The sequence below is a fragment of the Gymnodraco acuticeps genome, unplaced genomic scaffold (genome assembly GCF_902827175.1).
Source record: "Gymnodraco acuticeps unplaced genomic scaffold, fGymAcu1.1, whole genome shotgun sequence".
NCBI lineage: Eukaryota > Metazoa > Chordata > Actinopteri > Perciformes > Bathydraconidae > Gymnodraco > Gymnodraco acuticeps.
Window position 1 is genome coordinate 540678 of NW_022990400.1, and position 13259 is coordinate 553936.

At 41.1% G+C, this 13259-nt stretch overlaps 1 protein-coding gene across 8 annotated transcripts in view; it reads left to right on the plus strand.

Moving 5' to 3' along the window:
* LOC117551778 (EH domain-binding protein 1-like protein 1) overlaps positions 1-12229 on the plus strand; it is a 57424-nt gene extending 45195 nt beyond the window's left edge. For 6 of the 8 annotated variants that reach the window (XM_034224810.1, XM_034224813.1, XM_034224811.1 and 3 more), the window contains 12 exons: positions 1643-3838; positions 4061-4151; positions 4589-4755; positions 4846-4894; positions 4987-5487; positions 5579-5630; positions 5944-5978; positions 6512-6623; positions 6986-7085; positions 7245-7318; positions 9013-9127; positions 10289-12229. In XM_034224810.1, the coding sequence (XP_034080701.1) occupies positions 1643-3838; positions 4061-4151; positions 4589-4755; positions 4846-4894; positions 4987-5487; positions 5579-5630; positions 5944-5978; positions 6512-6623; positions 6986-7085; positions 7245-7318; positions 9013-9127; positions 10289-10382 (3586 nt within the window). In that variant the 3' untranslated portion in view covers positions 10383-12229. The remainder of the gene's footprint in view (positions 1-1642; positions 3839-4060; positions 4152-4588; positions 4756-4845; positions 4895-4986; positions 5488-5578; positions 5631-5943; positions 5979-6511; positions 6624-6985; positions 7086-7244; positions 7319-9012; positions 9128-10288) is intronic. The other 2 variants (XM_034224816.1, XM_034224817.1) reach the window with 1 other exon arrangement.
* The last annotated feature ends 1030 nt before the right edge of the window (positions 12230-13259 follow it).

Genomic DNA, 13259 nt, shown 5'->3' on the forward strand with positions numbered 1-13259 from the left:
ATAGTTACAGGAAAACAGACCAAATCCTTTATGTCAGCAAAAGAGGAAGAGTCTTCAGGATTAGTAAATGTTATTGCGGGTGTTTTCCACAAAGGGTAAGTGTCGGAATGCTGTGACATGAACTCTTTGCAGCATGCAACATAGTGTGCATAAATCATTTTGTAACCCTGCATTTCACGGCCCACTTATCATACATTAAGCTCATTCTATTTTTAAGTGCAGATTTCAAAGTTTTGGTTCATATTAATTTGGATACATTTGCATGGGAATTGATTCTACTTTCTCCGATACTTATTGTTTTATATAATTACCTACATGCAAATGGAAACCATGGCTTTCACATGGTTCCAGGTTTCACTTACTTACTCCAATATCCATGTCTCACAGTTATGAAACAGTAGCATCCATTTTGGGGCCATCTGGCTCCGCTCTAGCTGAAGTGGAGCACCAACCGAAGGCTGTCTCCTCTATAGATCTGAAAGACAAGACAGTGACCCCTTCAGATGAGTCTTCAATGCATTTTGTGGACAGCACTACTGCCATACAAAAGATAGAGGGCCAGATTGAAGACGTTCCCCCCCAACATAACACCGAATATCTCACAAGTGCTGAGCCTTACATGTTGGACTCTCCATCACCACCTACCAGCGAAAGTGATGACGGGGTTTCGGTTTGTTTAAACATGAAGAAATGGCCACCACTGACTGAGGCAGATATCTCTAAAATATCAGAGGAAGATGGTGAGCAAGTACAAGAGGCATTTCTTGATCATACAAAGGCGAGATCACTCACAGGGCACGACTCTGATCAAACACCTGTAGACGATGAAAGTTTGTTAGCAAGGCACCAGACTGAGACAGAACAGGATGAGGTTAGGACAGTGTCAACTTCTCCACAGCTGGATAAAGGGTGAGTGCTGGGGGACAATGACCCATTTAAGTGTTTGGTTGCACGGTGTGGTACTGTAAATGTTCTGCATTACATAGTCTCTTGTTCTGCTTATGAGCACTTACTCCTTCGGAAATCGTAATGGACAGCTATTTGTGATGGCAATAAAGATTGGCAATGTGATGTAGAATTGTAATTTTGCCTTTTTTGTTGCGTTGTACGTAGATGTGGTCTTTATGTCCTTTATGTGCTGCTTTGTATTTTCAATGAGTATGGATATAATAATAATAATAATGCATTACATTTTTTATTAGAGCGCTTTTGCAGGTGCTCAAAGCGCTTTACACATTACACAACATTACACATATTAGACATGTAAGAGTCATTACTGTGGACATTACCCACAGCAGCAAATGCAGGTCAAGTGTCTTGCCCAAGGACACAACAGCCTGACGAGGCGGGTTTGAACTGGAGTTCACCAACGCCCCTTGATCTGATGATCAACGCTCTAACCACTGCGCCAAAACCGCCACGTATACCGTATACCACATACCCATATACCGCCGCATATACACAAGTAAAGCTGAATATTTACAATGACAGACAGTTTTTCGCTTTGCAATGCGTAATAAGATTAGGATGCTGTCTTTCTGGTTTGGTTTGGATTATTTGGTTGGAAATGAGGTGCACCGTACAACTATGACAAAATAAAAAACAGCACTTTTTTTAAGCTTCTCCTTTTCTTTTCTTTAAGACCTCAACAAACAAATATGGAAGGAGTTTCTGCCACTTCCCAGCAGCCTACATCAAATGAGTCACTGACAGGTACAAATGTTCACAAGGAGATGCTCATGGACAAGCCTGCAGGTTGTCAGGACATAAGTCCAATTGGACCACAAGCTGACTTTGCTGTCCCTCAGCGAGGCAGAAAGCCAAAGAGAAAAGTTCCAGACCCTCAGAAGAAAAAGTTTGATCAGAAAGAAGAAACAGTACCAGTACGACCTCTCCGACGGAAGGATAGTTTGACACCAGACCGCAAACATAAAACTGATAGTTTGACAGTCAAGCCCCCACCTGAGGTTGTTCCAGTCCATTCTGAAGGAAGAAATGCTGCTGATGAGATACAACCTGCAGCTGATCCATGTTGCAATCTCAACAAACAAGACACAAGCACTGCTCTTGATGTACCTCAGAATGGTCATGCTCAAGATGAACCAAACACAGGGGACTATAGGCAGAAAGAAGAAACAAAATCAGTTCAATCTATTGTTGTTGTTGCACCTCCTCGTGTGAAAAGGAGAGATAGCAGTTTGCCACCTGTAAAGCCTCCGAGGAGAAAAGGAAGTGTCGCTAGAGACTCATTTGTTCGAAAAACTAATGACCAACAATATTTAAAAGCCCAAGTCAGTTGTTCTTTGAACACTACAGATCCAGTTTCTTCTCAACCTTGTGAGAGTAGCTCTAGCGCTCCATGTGCTGGAGAAGATTCTGTTGGGAGTGCCTCTCTGCAGACAGACACAGAACTGGTCTGCTCAAAGCAAACCTCTTCTACCCCAGGATCGCCCAAGAAAGACAGTAATACAGCTGTCCAGGCCTCTTCTCCAAAGGAAATTGAGAGCATCACACCAAAGCAAGAGCCAGATACATTTTGTGCTAAGCAAACTGCTTCTCTCTCCATTATCAAAAAGATACGACTTCCAAAACGCAACAAGAAATTGACCTCAAGCAAATCTGGCAAAATTGAAACTGACGAGAAGTCACAAGAAAAACCCGTCCAGATCGAAAACGCAATGGAAGAAATAAAGCAGACAAACAATGCTGGTGACGCATCTGTTGATAAAAGCAACACCACATATTGTCAGAAATCCCAGGATGCATCAGAGATAGCAGAATCAGAAATGGGCAAACAAACAACCCTTCAAACCGTTACAGCTATGGCAAGCACGTCTACAGTATCTCATGTTGAAGATGCAGAAAGGGAAGGGTGTCCTTCATCCCTTTCCTCAACAACTAAAGAATGGTCAATGGTGCCACACAGCAAAGGTGTCCCCTCTCCTCTGGGTGATAAACCTTCTACATCTACTGAAGAAGATGCTCCTGTAAAGTTGAGGAGAAGCAGGTTGATCATTGAAAGCATTGTTCAAGTAGAGGATGCTCATATTTCTGAGAAACCATCAGGAGCTTCAAGCTTGCCCGTACCGAAACCACGAGTAAAGAAACGTCTTAGTGGTTCCTTTCCAGATGACATTACAATCTCTGGTTCATCACCTTCCTGCCAGGAAGACAAAGGAACCGACAACACTTGTCTTGGATCAGTCCAACAGAATGAACAGTCAAGCTTGCCTGTGCCATTGCCACGGGCCAAGAAACGTCTAAGTGCAACTTATTCAGATAGCCCACCACCTGTAGACAATGCATTCCCCATAGAAATGGAATTATCTCAGATAAACCTTGAGGATACATCTGCCACTAGCAAGGAAACAAAGGAAGGCTCAACATCATTGGATTCCCGTGTGATCTCTGAAGTCCCGGTCGAAGGAGAAGATGGTGCTGCTGCATCAGAGTTGGAACAGGGAATGCTAGAAGCAATGGGAGAAGAGGACTTTACTCTGGTAGACTCTGTTGAAGATACTGAGAAGGCATTGGATGAAATCATTAAAGGATGGACCTTTACAGAAAGACCTGTTGCAACACGTGACTCAGAGAATGCTACAAAGTTGGGGTCTGAGCAGGCGGACATTGAAAAGGTCCTGGGAGCAGAGGTCGATATGTCCCTTGCTTCCACTGTTGCATCTTCTCAGGATGACTGGCTGCATGTAGCCAATGATAAAGACAATGATAAAGACGGTGAACTAACGGAAATAAACTCAAGGAAGGAAATGAGGGACGAAGAGTTGGACTTTGGCTTTGAGTCTGTAGATGTAGACACTGGTTGTTTACAGGAGGAAAGGTAAGATTAGTCGGTACACATTTATGTGTGGGGGTATAATCATATCTGACTAACGCTGCACAATAGAAATTCTCATTTCCATTCATTTTTTCTAATGATCTAATATGGTATTTTTTAAAAGGTTTCAATTGTGAAAATCATCAATAAGCAGTGTTTTGCTTTTCATCAAATTACTAGTTGAACTTATCTCTTGCTTTGCTTTGTTTTTGTGTGTCTTTCCAGGAAAAGAGAGAAGTCAGCTGCTGCCATCCATCAAGGGGGTGAGCCAACGACACCTCAGAAAAGGCCTGCAGATGGGGCTGCCTCTATGGAAGTAATTTGCACTTGTCAATAAATATATATTTTTAAGATTGATCAGAAACTGTGTGTAAGAATATATCACCTGATAATTATCCCCAACTTTGCAATTCCCTTCATCTTAAAGAAGTTCATTCGCCTCTTTGCGTTTTTTGTTTTGGTTTAATTACCTGCCAACTCTATTGTAATCAACCTAATTACCAGCAGCAGAACATGTTGATGAACCTACTATCTACCTTCCATTACCATTACCATTGTTACATTGTGTTGGGCTATAGACAGAATAAATAACTTGCATTTGGCAAGTGTGTTTGTCTCCAAAGCGACAAACACACCATTATATAATAGTCTTTATTCAGTCACAAGCTCTAGCTCACTTAATAGGGATTATTTGGTCTTAAATGTAATTAACATTTCAATAATTCACAATAATTGTCATTTTGTGTGTTCTAGGGCTTTTCGCCCAGTCCCAGCTTAGTAACATCCAGTCAGTCTCTACTGGACTGGTGTCAGGAAGTCACACAGGGTCACAAAGGATTGAAGATCACCAACTTCAGCACCTCCTGGAGAAACGGCCTCGCGTTTTGTGCCATCTTACATCACTTCCAACCAGAAAAGATGTAAGAAACATTTGAAAATACTCGGTCTACAGGTAAAGATTTGATTTTAATCTTCTAAATTCACCATTTATTTTGTCTTTCTTTGTGTAGTAATTATGAAATGCTGGACCCCTATGACATCAAGATCAACAACAAAAAGGTGAACTGTTAAATACATTTCTAACACAACCTTACAGTAATGTCTTTGCATGTGGTAATTCCTAATCTGATCTATTTGTCTCCATTTGGCAGGCTTTTCATGGCTTTGCAGAACTTGGCATATCGAGGCTAATGGAGCCTTCGGACATGGTCATGCTAGCAGTGCCTGACCGCCTCATTGTCATGACCTACCTCAACCAGATCCGCACCCATTTCACGGGCCAGCAGCTCAGTGTGCTCCACATAGAAAAGGACAGCAGCGAGTCCAGCTATGCAGTAGCAGGGGACAGGGATGTTCAAGAGGACCCAGAGGCCACCGCTCGCTACTGCGCCCAGAGGCTACAGGAGGGGGGCATCAATCTGGAGACCAATGGGGCTGCAGCAGAGTCGGACAGTAACACCGGGGAGGTCCTTCCACCTCCCAGAACCAAACGGGTTGCTGGAGCAGGTGGGGCTAAGTTACCAGTGGCCCCACCAAGGACTCACTTCCTGTCCAAGACTGGTTTCTCTCATGTCAAAGACGCTGATCTGGTCAAGAAGCGTAGGTCCTCACAGCGAAGGAGTGGGTCATTAGAAGAAGGAGACATATCAGTGGTATTGTACCTACTCGGTTATCCCTTTTTATTCTTATCATTACATTGTTCTCTTTTACTTATCTGTAATATATAACTTTTTGTGTCTGCAGGTTGTTGAGGGGCAAGAAGACACTATAATCAGTCGGAGGAAGTCGGACACTGGTTAGTCCAATTCAAGAACAACTGTCATATATCCATCTTGTTATTTATGTTAAAGATTCTTCTGGTGGTGTTCCCTTTCCGGTTTTGTAAACATGTCACAGTAGAGGCACAAAATACAAATATCAACCTTTTTTTAAATTGTATTTGGACGTGTCAATTTGTGACGTATATCCATTGTTTAATTAAAGTTGTCCAGCATTGATTCATTCTTACAGTAAGGTTCTTTTCATGTATTCAATGCATTTCTAATTAAAATGCAATCCCTTTGTTGCATATCTACTCTTATCCAATACATCTTGTGTTCATCTTACAGAGAGAACAGAGGCTGTGGTTGAACCAGAAGGCCAGGTCAGTACGGTTTGTTTCATTGTAGGGTTAAATATCTAGAACTGACTCCAAGTGTACGTAGGTCATTGTGTGTGTGTGTGTTGTGTGTGTGTGTGTGTGTGTGTGTGTGTGTGTGTGTGTGTGTGTGTGTGTGTGTGTGTGTGTGTGTGTGTGTGTGTGTGGTGTGTGTGTGTGTGTGTGTGTGGTGTAGTGTGTGTGTGTGTGTGTGTGTGTGTGTGTGTGTGTGTGTGTGTGTGTGGTGTGTGTGTGTGTGTGTGTGTGTGTGTGTGTGTGTGTGTGTGTGTGTGTGTGTGTGTGTGTGTGTGTGTGTTGTGTGTGTGGTGTGTGTGTGTGTGTGTGTGTGTGGTGTGTGTGTGTGTGTGTGTGTGTGTGTGTGGTGTGTGTGTGTGTGTGTGTGTGTGTGTGTGTGTGGGTGTGTGTGTGTGTGTGGTGTATTGTGTTGTGTGTGGCTGTGTGTGTGTGTGTGTGTGTTGTGGTGTGTGTGTGTGTGTGTGTGTGTGTGTGTGTGTGTGTGTGTGTGTGTGTGTATCCAGGACCCCAGCCAGTATGTGCTGAGTCAGATGGAAGCCCTGGAAGCGGAACAAAATCATATTGATAACAGAGCAGGTGTGGTCGAGAGGAAACTCAGACAACTGCTAGAAACAGGTAGGATAATCGTAAAGTATTTTATAGCTACACATGTGGGCACAATAAATTCATATTTATGGTAATGAAGTACGCATTGTACTTATTGATAGGAAGAAATTGGTTTCAAAGAATAACGTGTCATTTGAAGGCCCAATTACTACAGGATACTGTGCATGTCACCAAATGTTCACATGTTCCCGTATTACAATAGTAAAAGCCAACATTTACATAAAAACATATATTAACAACTGTGGTTATAGAGAAAAAATAAATGATACATTTTGATGTTAGCAGTTCTGATCGTACTACTGCATTAACCTAATTAGAAAGGAAGTAGAAGGGCTATAACTGACAGAGTTGTAATGTCATTCCTCCTGCAGGCAGTGACAAGTTGGAGGAGGAGAGGTTGATTCAGGAATGGTTCATGCTTGTCAACAAGAAGAACGCTTTAATCAGGAGGCAGGACCATCTGCAGCTGCTGTAAGATTCCACACACCGCTGGAACTATGTGTAGTATACTGTTCAATTTACAGTACATATACATCTCATTGCATGGTCCATTAGTACCAGTTGTGGCGCTTCTGATAAATTCGTTTTTTCTTCTCATGGATGTTGTAATGCATCTCTTGTGATTGACAGGCTGGAGGAACAGGACTTGGAAAGAAAGTTTGAGCTGTTAAACAAAGAGCTGAGGGACATGATGGCGATGGAAGGTAAGACTTTAATGCTTAACGTACATTGCCTTAACAACATGCTGGAAAAAAGTGAATTTATTTATCAAATGTGGATAGAGTATTTCTTGCAAGAAAGTCCAGTCAGTCACACAGAGAGCATACAGTCTGCAGAGTGACAGACGAAGAGTAGAGTTTGGGTTGCATGTTCAAACACAGAGAGGGGAGAAAGGGAGGGGGGAAGCTTGGTGATAATGAAAGGGGGAGTTAGGGAGTTAGCGAGGCCGTATCGGGATGTTCTCAGTTCACCTGAGTTGAAGGTCATACTGTTGGTGCACATAGAGTGAAACTAACAACACTGCAACACATCTTCTTAATAAGGAATTGTCCCAAGTTTAGCAAAGAAGTGTGAGAAGTAGTAAATATAGATTAACATTAGCCAATAAGAATCACACAATGATATTATTAAAGCAAGTAAGTGAGTATAATATGTTTCTATTACAATGCTCATACTGTAGGCGTGTGCTCCTCTTGACTTTCTGTCTCATTCCATGGAATTCAAATGCAAAGTCTCTATAATCATTTAGGAAGTGCTTGAAATATGTGTGACTGCTTCTCTTTCGTTATTTCTAAAACCCCCTGCCTTGACAATGCCAACATACTGTATATAACTTCTTCTTTTAACAATGGATAAAGTTGATGGGCAGCTTTCTGGGGATTGGAGCGTTTCCCCCAAAATGTATAAAATGGGGTTCAACTTAGCACTAAAAATCATAAGAGCTTGTTAATTAAATGATTCCAAACTGACCAAAAAAAGTTACTTTTAATTAGTATATGCACTAATATATGTATAATGCAGTGTCATCCATAGATCCATTGGCTGCTCATAGCTAATACTTCACAGGGAACCTTAAACATTATTTTGAAGACTCCAAAGTTCCCTGATTCCCTGAGAGGCCAAAATAAATGTTCTTGAAGAACAGATTACACCTTGTTTCAACAGGTGGGGAAATAATGAACTAGATGCAGTAACACTTTTGACAGGATTCTTTTTAAAGCAAATACAGGTGTAACATTGATAGGCCTATGCATATTTTGAAGTGTATGTTGTTGTAATACTCATTTCGACCACAAGAGGCTGAGTGCACCTCTACCCCATGTTGTACATAGATAAAAACATTCACATGTTAATATAAGTTTTAGGGCGTCTGTGTGTTTAAGTGCAAAATAGTTATTTTCCCCCAAAACTATTTGTGATCATCATTTCATATTGTTCTTTTTTTATTTTTGTAATACTGTGAGCCATGTTCATCTCTGAATATATGTTGCACACATTTCAGCACAGCCCTCCATTTTAAAATATAACACAGTGCAGAAGTTTTTTAGATTTTTCATGTATTTAGTATATTTAAATGTGGTGTAAATACTTGTCTTTATTCTTTTTGAATGCTAAATAGTTTTCTTTTTAATATTTTCTCTTTATAATAGTTCTGTCTTTGACCTTCTCTTACAAATGATTTCCTTGTGTTGTTTACGTTTGCATCATCATTCACTATATCTGTAAAGCGTTAACAACATAAATCTATTATTATCATCATCATACACCAAAGCAAAGTCCTTGTGTGAACATACTTGGCAAGAAAGCTGATTCTGCAAATAATACCTGCACAGCTCCAAGTTCTGATGTTGTCTTTGAAGCTTATCGTTCTCTCCCTCTCTCTCTGTTGTCTGTGCAGAGTGGCGTAAGAGTCAGGACCAGAAACACAGAGAGCAGCTGCTGCTCCAGGAGCTGGTGTCCCTGGTCAACCAGAGGGACGAGCTGGTCCAGAACATAGACGCCAAAGAGAGAGGGTGAGACACACGGCCAGTAGGGTGACCTGTCTTTATCATTTGTCCCACACATGTAGCCCATGTCCTGCATTTGATTGACAGTTGCCCGTCTTAAACTTGGCTTTAATCCAATGGCTGTGTAGAAGACAAGAGAGCGCATCACCATCAGCTGTGTCAGAGGGTAACTTAACTCATGTAGTCTGTGGAGGAAGACTCACTGGAGTTTTCCAGATATTTTCCAGAGTTTTGTTTCAATTGCGCATGGAGGGGAATACAATGTGAAGCAACACTACCTGCAAAACTCACAGAAACATACATCAAATAAATATATTGCCAGGATTTTATTTTAAGTGAATACAGGTGTAAAAAAATGGAGTTTTTTTTAGACATTTGCTAGAGTTTTGGTGAATCCGGTTTGATGCTACATCATAGGCGGCGCGTGAGGCTCAGGTTTGGGAAGGCTAAATCACTTTTTTTACCTGACGCTGCCCGCCTCCGGCGTCTATAGAAAGAGATCAACTGCTGACCAATCAGAGCTCAGTGTGCGGAGTTTAAATCTATCAAGTCATATTACAGGATAAAGGAAATACAGTTTAAAACTGCCGTATGCAGAGAAGACGCCGACGTGTCGCACTTATTCATATCACACTGATATCACATCATCAATCAGATCATCGATCATATAATATCACAATATTTCCTTATCAGAGTCAACTTCTCGAGCCGTATCTGGCCGTGCAACACTCACAGTGTCACATACTGTATGCAGACGTACTATTTTAAGCAACACATTAAGTAATTAAAGTCAGATCCACTCGTGTCTTAGACGGGGCAGTGATATCATAAAACTGTTGTACCCTTTCAGACACTCAGTAGTTGATTTATTTTTTAACCAGTTGTTCTGTATTCACCTTGCAGGTGCAACTCTGTGGCTTGTATCCTGGATTATATGTTTAAGTCATGGATGTTTAAAGCATTGTTGTTAATATGTATAAGCTTTTAGTTTCAATAGACATTTTTGTTGGACAGACATTGTATTTAAATCTAAGCTCTTATCCTTGCAGTAACATGTCCCGCATTGTCCCACTCATACGTACTCTTTGTCCCACATGTGGCATTGTGGCGAAATATGGGTGGTACATCAGTTCATGCATACATAGACCCCTCTCTCCTCTTCCTCAGGGCTGTGGAGGAAGACGAGCGCCTGGAGCGAGGCCTGGAGCAGCGGAGGAGGAAGTACGCCAAACAGCAGAAAGAAAAGTGTGTGATGCAGTGATTCTGTCAGCCTCCAGCAACAAAACTGTCTCACTACCTTAAAGAAAACGGGGAAGACACAACCAGGAATGGTGCGGTCGTGTTGGTCCTCCTGCTGTCAGGCTGGTTGGTGTGTCAGAGGATATTTATACACAGGAAGTTACATGTGATCAATAGGAGCTGGATGTGTTTCCAATGGAGACTCGGATGGCCCCAAACCACAGAGAGGCTATGTTTAGGCACATTTTATTTTGGTTTGTTTCCCTTTTTTAAATGTGCAATCAAAGTGGGCAGTAGATTCATTTCCTCAAATTCAATGTCCATGTCCATTTACCTAACCCAGGATTCCGCACCCGTTGAGCAGAAGCCCTTCAGAGCCTTCACAGAGCTGCTTGTTCGTCCGGACCGTGTGCTTTGCTGTGTTTATAGTGACTATTGTAACAAATCGTGAAAGTGTGTTTGATAAAAAGTGTCTGTATGAGACTGTAAATGTTTGGGAGAGATAAGAGCTGGCTACGGCAGGAGAGAGTCAGTTGTTATTAAGGTTCGGCAGCATTTCTGACATGTTGGGAATTGTAGCTGCAGACTACCTAGTGCCAGTACATTCATAAAAACAGGTTCAGCAGTTCCTGGTGACTGTTAATCACGGCAGGGTTAGAAAGCCCTTAAACAATACCATATTGAATAGCAAATCTCTCACAATGTAACGCTATAACACACTGCTGTTACCTCCTGAAACCATTTTGGATCCTGGATCTGGATAAGGTCTGTTTAAAGGGACAGTTTACGTACAAAAAGAAACGTAAAACGTTTTTTCACAGCACAGAAGAAAGCATGCGAGCAGCTCAAGGTTGCGTGAGCTATCTTACGTCACAGCTCCCCTGAACGGACGACTGTCCCTTTAATTCACATTTAAAAACAGCAAGGTTCAGAAAACAGATTGTAGTTAAGGGTAAAAAAGGACTTAAGGTTATAGACATATTTTGATCATGTTGGGTGAGTACAACAACGCATGTGCAAAAACAAGTATAGGTCACCAAAGTTGCCTTATTAAAGGATGTTTTACATTATAAAAAACACCCCTGTTTTAGGCCAGGATTTTAACGCATGGCAAATTCCATTGAAAATGAATTTGGCTCATGTCCTGTCCAAGTTTGAATATTTTCAATGTTACGTTTAAATGTTTGTTTAAAGTTGCAAATTGAATGCAAGGATAAGGAAAGCAGCTATGGGACGGATCAGATATTCTAAATAACTTATTGGAATGATTTAAAGTTTTACTATTTATTCAAGACAACTGTAAAATGGTAATTGTTGTAACCAAAGCCATCGCTTAGTGTAGCATTTAAATGTGTAGAGAATGTTCACACAGGAGCATGTGTCCTCTCTGTAAACGGATTCATATCATGACAGTGATATTTCTATAGACTTGTACATTTAGGACGTTTCTTTTGCCGACTATTAGGAAAATGTTCTGATACGTGTTTGTTTCAACACATTCAATGAGTCCTGACAATTATCTCTCCTATTCAAGAAATTCGAAATACTTTTACATTATGCAAATGTGTTTTTGTAATTGAAAGCAGAAGATGTGATCTTTGTTAGCGCAATATCAACATTAGCTTAAAGTGTTGTTGCACTTTGACTTCAGTACGAGGATGTTCTGTGATGTTTTAGGCCTGAGGTTTTGTTTTACTTTTTAAAGTTTGCAGTTCTCATGTTGCCAACATCTCTGGTGCGAGCAGCTCCGTGCACCTCGTGTGTGAAGTGGTTACAACCGGTTTAAAGGATTGCTGTTTTATTTGTGGTTTTAATGTTACACTTGCACTATTTGTAAAGTCTGGAAAATACAAATGATTGAATGCCTTATTTCATCTCATGGATTTTTATTTAATAGAATGTATACTTTGAAGAATGTAGGAATGATTTCAATCAATCGCATTATATTGATATCATGAATTGATAAAGGGTTTATTCAGCGTGGGGAAGTGCTAATGTTGGTCTTTTAGATGCACTGAAACATGTATGACTTTAATGAAATGTATTATGTCAACAAATTTACACATAATTGTATTAGGTTAGTTGAAAGAAATATTAAGTTTAAATAAAAAACATTAGGCTCAACCTAACATTATTGCATTCAACTAACCTAACACAAGTATGTGTTACAAGTTGGCATTAAAGTCAACGTTTTAGTTTTTTCAGTGTGTTTTTTAAAGGTTGTAATTCAGAGCATATCTGTAATTGAGGCCTCCACATGGCGATGGCTAATCAGCTAGCTAGCAGCTAACGGCGCTAATAGCACAAACTACAACTGACAGAGCTTAAAGTGTTCTGGGAACTCATCAGGTATTGGCTGACTTTCATTTAGCTTCTTATTAGTCAAAGAAATAACTGTTAAAGGTCCCATGTCATGGTCATTTCTACTCATCATAGTTCCATTGTTGAGGTCTACTAGAATAGATTTACATTGTCCAATTTTCTCAAACAGCATCTCTGTATAGTATGTGTATTCACTCTCTGTCCTACACGGCTTGTTGGAGCTCCTGCCCCCCCCCCCCTCCCTGTGAGCCCACTGTGCTCTGATTGGTCGGGACGTCGCGAGGCTCGTTGCTGCGAGGAGCGGACAGGCTTTCGGGTCGGCGATACAGCGAGAACAAGCGAAACTCATCCTGAGCACGCAAACACTCACAGCCGAAGTAAAAACAATAAGTGTGGCTTGATATTGAGAAAGAAGAAGGTTTATAACGCTGTGAGAACGGGTCTGCGGAGAGCATTTCTCCGCCATCCCAACTCGTCTATTACCAACCAGGGAGCTCTATGCAAGTCAATGGGACTCCCTGATAGTTAGCCAAGGGATCCTGGTGTGTGAGGTGCTCCACGGATTGGTCCATTAGAG